The 6,000-nt window shown below is 39.5% G+C and overlaps 1 protein-coding gene across 1 annotated transcript in view; it reads right to left on the bottom strand.

The window, feature by feature from the left end:
* Positions 1-702: 702 nt before the first annotated feature.
* LONP2 (lon peptidase 2, peroxisomal) overlaps positions 703-6,000 on the bottom strand; it is a 241,528-nt gene continuing 236,230 nt past the window's right edge. Inside the window, exon 15 of the mRNA XM_029608478.1 lies at positions 703-2,007. Coding sequence (XP_029464338.1) covers positions 1,786-2,007 — 222 coding nt within the window. The 3' untranslated portion in view covers positions 703-1,785. The remainder of the gene's footprint in view (positions 2,008-6,000) is intronic.

Genomic DNA, 6,000 nt, shown 5'->3' with positions numbered 1-6,000 from the left:
AATAACATAATGCCTTTGTATTGCTCCATGGTGAAACCTCATCTTGAGTACCATGTGCAATTCTGGTCACCACATCTCAAAAAAGAAGTAGCAGAATTAGAAAAGGTACAGAGAAGGGCGACCAAGATGATAAAGGGGATGGAATGATTCCCCTGTGAAGAAAGGCTAAAGAGGTTAAGACTCCAGCTTGGAGAAGAGATGGCTGGGGGGAGATATGATAGAGGTCTATAAAATGATGAGTGGAATTGAACGAGTAAACGTTAATCAGTTGTTTACTCTTTCAAAAAGTACAAAGACCAGGGCATACACAATCTAATTGCTAGGTAATTTAAAACTAAGATATATATATATATATATATATATATATATATATATATTTATTTATTTATTTTTTTTTTTTTTTACTCAACGTATAATTAAGATCTGTAATTCATTGCCAGAGGATGTGGTGAATGCTCTTAGTGTAGCTGCATTTAAAAAAAGTTTGGACAAGTTCCTGGAGGAAAAGTCCATAAACCATTATTAAGGTGGAATTGCAGAAATCCACTGCTTATTCTTGGAATCTATCTCCCCCTTGGGATCCTGCAAGGTACTTATGTCCTGGATTGGCCACTGTTGGAAACAGGATGCTGGGCTTGATGGACCTTTGGTCTGACCTAGTATAGCAAGTCTTATGTTCTTAAGAAACAGTGTAAGGGTGACTTCGTTATATACAGTTCTTTACCATATTTGTGATGTAAATTAAGACTTAAGTAGTTGTAACCTGAAGACAAACTATCTTTAGATCAATTTAGAGAGTTACACCCTTCGAGGGTCATTTTACTGTCCCTGCCTTCCACCACCAAGTTCTCCTAGCGTGAAATAGCTTGGCTTAAAGGAGGAATGGTGTGTAAGGGATCAAAGCATGTTAGTTTAATAGAAAAACATCTTATCTCTAATGGCTAATTTTTTTTTCTTTTCATTAATTAAGCTTTCTCTACTTTGTAGGCATTAGGTAGTAACTACAAATCAGCAGTACCATTCTGTTAGGCAATTCAGTTAGTAGTTAAATCATCATGAAGAGCTTCTTTTTTTCTAATTTTTTTAAATTTAATGACTAAGGCTGATGACCCAAATAGTCATCACAGTGCTAATGTATAAAATAAACTGAAGCATTTTTTTTAAACAAGTGGTATGGCCAGAGTCATAGGATATGCCCATATTATAATATATGTGAATTTTGCGAATTGAGTGTAGTGACATATCCATAAATATAGGAATGATGATGTTGATCATGTTTGATTAAATTGTATTTTATATATACATTGTGTTAACAGGAATAAGTGCAATAATAAAAAATAAAAATGAAATACATTTCTCTCTGTATGGAATTTATACACATTACTGTATATAATGAATCATATTGTTTAGAAATTGATGGCAGTGACAATTATTGATTCCCTATTGTGAGATGGTGTTCAGAGTCATAAGTAGACACCATTTATCCCCAAAAGCTGGAAAAATGTAAGAAAAAAAGGATTAGTATAAAAAGGAAATCTAGATTCTAGACACAAGAGGATGTGGAGGTAACAAAGAAACCAGTAAGTTCTTTTCAACAATCTAGTGACTAATGCCGAAAGAGGGCGAGATTAAAATCTAATCTTCATTCAAGCGATTAAAGTATTCAGGCCACCTTTGGCTTGGAGAATGATGATGATGATTATTATTATGAGCTGTGCAATATATATTTAATCAGTATTACACTCAATGCTTCATCTTTACAAATGGCTGAGCAGGATTCTCTGTTTAGAGTTTACTACTCAAAAGATCAAGCCTGGTCTTGTCTGAAAATCCACCATCAAAAGCTGCATTGAGGACATCTTCCAGACAGCTAGCCATCATGAAATTCAGATCCTCTTTCACGTGGAGGGGAATCTCTTCCAGGTCCTTTTCATTGCGTTTAGGCATGATAATTCCCTTCAGTCCAGCTCTGTGTGCAGCCAGTACTTTATCTTTAATTCCTCCAACCTGTTGAAACACACGGAAAAAAAAATACCGAGGAAAAATGAGACTAAAAATCACACATAGTAGGTCTAGGATAACATCTTATGTCATGTATTTTACTTCAAACTGCAGATTGTGGTAACAAATGTCAGTTCCGTGAATACTACAAGAATCTCAAACCTCTAGCCTTGGTCCGTTGCCTATAAATGAACAGCAGAAAAGACTTCCTTTAGTGGATTGGTTTTCTGGATAAGGCAACAGAATCTCTAAGCTGAAAAGCAGCCCCAGCCTCTGTGACCCAGTCGCCAGCATTTCCGGTTTCTGAAATGAAGCTCAGGTTTTAAAATTGGCTGCTAATTAAAATAATTAGACTGGGCTAGGTGGATTCATGACCTCAGAAATGTTACCTGCCTATAACCACGGGAGTGGAAGAAACGGTCCTGACAAAGAACTTTAAACCAGGGTTGAAAGAGTAAGTACAGGGAAGCTGGCTGTGGGTAGTCTGGTGACTGGGGGTGGACTTGGGAGAATATGAATCTTAACAAGGGGGGACAGAATGGCGGGGCAGGATGGGCTTTTTCTGGTGTCACTTACTATTGGGCCAATATGGCGGAGCGCACTGTTAACCCGCTTTTGGACGCGCGTCCAACCCCCCCCCCCGAAACGAATAGTGCCCGCAGCATGCAAATGCATGTTGATGGCCCTATTAGTTAATCCCGTGCGATTCAGGGGGGAAGCAGAGCTAGCTTCCTCCCTTCCGTGGGTTCCCCCAGCAACTCAGGACTGTGGCAGGAAGTCATGGGGAAGTGGCCATTTTAGTATTTATTTATTTATTTATAGACATTTCTACCCCACCCAATTACCAGAACCTATTCTAGGAGGTTCCCAATATAACATACACAATTTAAAACAAATGACATAGAACAGTTAAAACTTCCAAGAGTCCCCAAAAGCAGTGACTTGAACATAATAAAGTTAATTAAAAGCTTCTCGAAACAGATAAGCTTTTATCTGTATCAGAAAGTCTTATAATCCTGTAGCTGCCAAATACTCAGTGGAAGTGCATTCCAAAGGACTGGGGCCTGTTCCTAGTCTCTTGCAGTTTAGCCATTTTGACCCCACGTGCTCTCAGATCGCAACGTACGTTCAGGCATACACTAGGATACTAAATTTTGCAAATATGTTGGACCTTCCCCTTGCAATACTCTGAATGTTAATGTCATCAATTTAAGTTAAACTCGCTGGATGACAGGAAGCCAATACAATGCTTTCAAAACTGGTCTAATATGCTCTCTAAGGGGAATCCCAGTGAGAAGACAGGCTGCTGCATTCAATATCAGTTGTAAGGCTTTTAGCTGATTTTTAGGGAAACCTATGTACAGAGCGTTACAGTAGTCTTAGAGCAGAAAATACAAACACCTGCATGATAATCCTAAATTCATTCTTTTTTTTTTTATAATTTTTTATTTTTGAGATTTTCACATAATTTTCAAGAAATACACAAATTGTAAATAAGAGACAAAATGAATATCATTCCAGGAATATACAGAAAAGAACAGAATAATAATTATTACTATCATTATTATTATCTCTTATCCAAGTCCTCTACATGAGGATCCATAGCCTTAGGAAACATCAAAATAATTAGAAAAGCAGACATTCAGGGATTATACCTATTTTGCAATGGGTAACAATGCTAGGCTTTTATATGCCATCTAAGGCAATGTGAGAAGAAGCAAGATTAGTAACAGATAAGACTTTATCAGACAAAAAAGCTGAGAGTTGTGCTGGTAGGAAAAAGATATAGGACAGATTCCGATACTTAATGATACATTTACACGGAAATTTCAGAAGAAAAAAAGGTCAAATCTCTAGTACCCTAGGCCTTAATAATAGAAATTGCTTTCTTTTCTTTTGGGTTTGCCTTGCTAGATATAGATAAATGCAATCTTTATAATCCATGAATGTATCCAATTGGTGGCGGAAAAACAATTTCAATATCCATTCTCAGTCGCATTCCAGTAAGAAGGTGACAATTAGAGTTGCTGGTAAAATCAAGTCCTTTTGGGTAGTTTCCAACATATTCGATAGATACATCTGAGGAGTTTCAATTGGTGATAAAACTTGAAACCACTTCTGATCTGGCAAAGCCTTTTTAAAAGGTGGAATATAATAAACTCTTGAGGCCAAGGGAAGATTCTGCTCTGAAATTTTTAGAACCTCTAGTAGATATCTTCTCCACATGTCCTTAGGAAGAACTGTAGGGTCCTTGGGGAAATTAATAATACGCAAATTCTTCCCAAGCACCTGATTTTCTAGCTGCTCCAATCTGTTGGTTAGAATCTGATTTTCTCTATCATGGATTGTTGAACTGCAGATACACTTCCAATTTCCATCTTGACATTCACACAAGAACTTTTATTCAAAGAAACTCCACTTTCCACAATTTTCAGGCAATTACCTAGCTTGTCCAAAGAGAAAATCACCAGATTAAATTGCTTAGAAATATTATGATTCAAAGTCTGTATCACCTCCCAAATAGATTCTAGGGTAATAGAAACAGGTCTTACCAATTCAGGCAACATTCCGGGTACACTAATTTCTTCATCTGGCTGCCAAAGATCAGAGGAGCTAGCACTGTCCTCTGACATCCCGGGGGGCTTCAAAGGACACCGGGTCAATTCCCGGTGCAATCACTGCTCCTAGACATGAGTTGCTTCCCCCTTTAATAGCTGAGGGTGCTGCTCCGCCGAGTGTTTGTGCTGTTGTGGCCTCCGCGGGTTTTACCGGGGCCGACCGTTGCTCCAGGGAAAATGATGTCAAAAGTTCAGGGAGGGAGTCAGGTTCCGCTTCCTCCCGACTTACCTCTAGCGAACAGTCTCCCAGATTGAGAGATCCCTGGTGCACATGGGCATCCAGACTCTAGGCAAAAATGTTGAAGGTAACAACTCGCTCCCTGGCTTGATGCTTCCTGTCAGAGTGAAGCATAATCAATACGGTCTGGAACCTGGGGGTGGGGGGGAACACCTCAAGTGCATCTCACACCGTCAGCCATCTTGGATCCTCCCCAACTAAATTCATTCTTATATAGATTATGCTGCAGCCACCGCAGATTTTCTAAGCTTGAAAAAGCCTGCTCTTACAACTACCTGTAATTGGGACCAGAGGGAAAATTCAGAATCCAAACTCACTCTTAGATTTCTGACCTTACTCTTTATAGCCAGGGACATATGGTCCAAAGAAAACTGCCCTGGCAAAGAAACCTCAACATCCCTCGTAATTCCTAGAAGTATTAGATACATTTAGCAAAATGCTGTTCATACACAGTTCATGCCAAAAGTGGGTCTGATTCAGAAGAGCGTGCCCCTTTGTGTGCTTCCTGATGCCCCAAGAACCCTACAACCAATGATATTGCCACCAAGCTGTACCCCAGGACTCTGCTCCCTCTGTCCCAGCCACCCACACCTTCCTCCACCCATGTAAGTACCCACTATCTACCTCAAGGATAATCACCAAGGCTTCAGTCTTGCACACAACCAAGCTACACCTGAACATGTGCATCTTATTTAAAACCTCAAGCATAGAGCTCTTCACAGTGAGGGGCCAATACTCTTGGGGATCAACTGCACAGAAAGAGAATGCAGACCCCAGACTCCAACAAATGATTAATGTCAAACTAACCCAAACTAGATCACCATCTGCTCCCAGACTCCACAACCTCAAAGTCAATCTAATCAATGCCTGCTCTGTAAAGGTAGCTATTATTCATGACCTTACCACTGAATCATGGGTCTATACCACAGACCACACTACGCTTGATGATATGAGCCCACTTGGCTACAGCATATAATTCTGCCCTAGATTCAACAATAAAGGAGGGGGAACGGCCATGGTTGTCCATAAAGATCTCCACACCGAAACAATATGATATCACCTAACCACCAGGCTCAGATTGCCTGCTACTAAAGCTAAAAGAGAGACAACAAATTATAGACATCCTGCTAATCTATTGAGCCA

This window comes from Rhinatrema bivittatum, chromosome 7 (genome assembly GCF_901001135.1).
Source record: "Rhinatrema bivittatum chromosome 7, aRhiBiv1.1, whole genome shotgun sequence".
Lineage (NCBI taxonomy): Eukaryota > Metazoa > Chordata > Amphibia > Gymnophiona > Rhinatrematidae > Rhinatrema > Rhinatrema bivittatum.
Note: the sequence above shows the minus strand (reverse complement) of the source record. Positions and strands in the feature narration are given on the sequence as shown.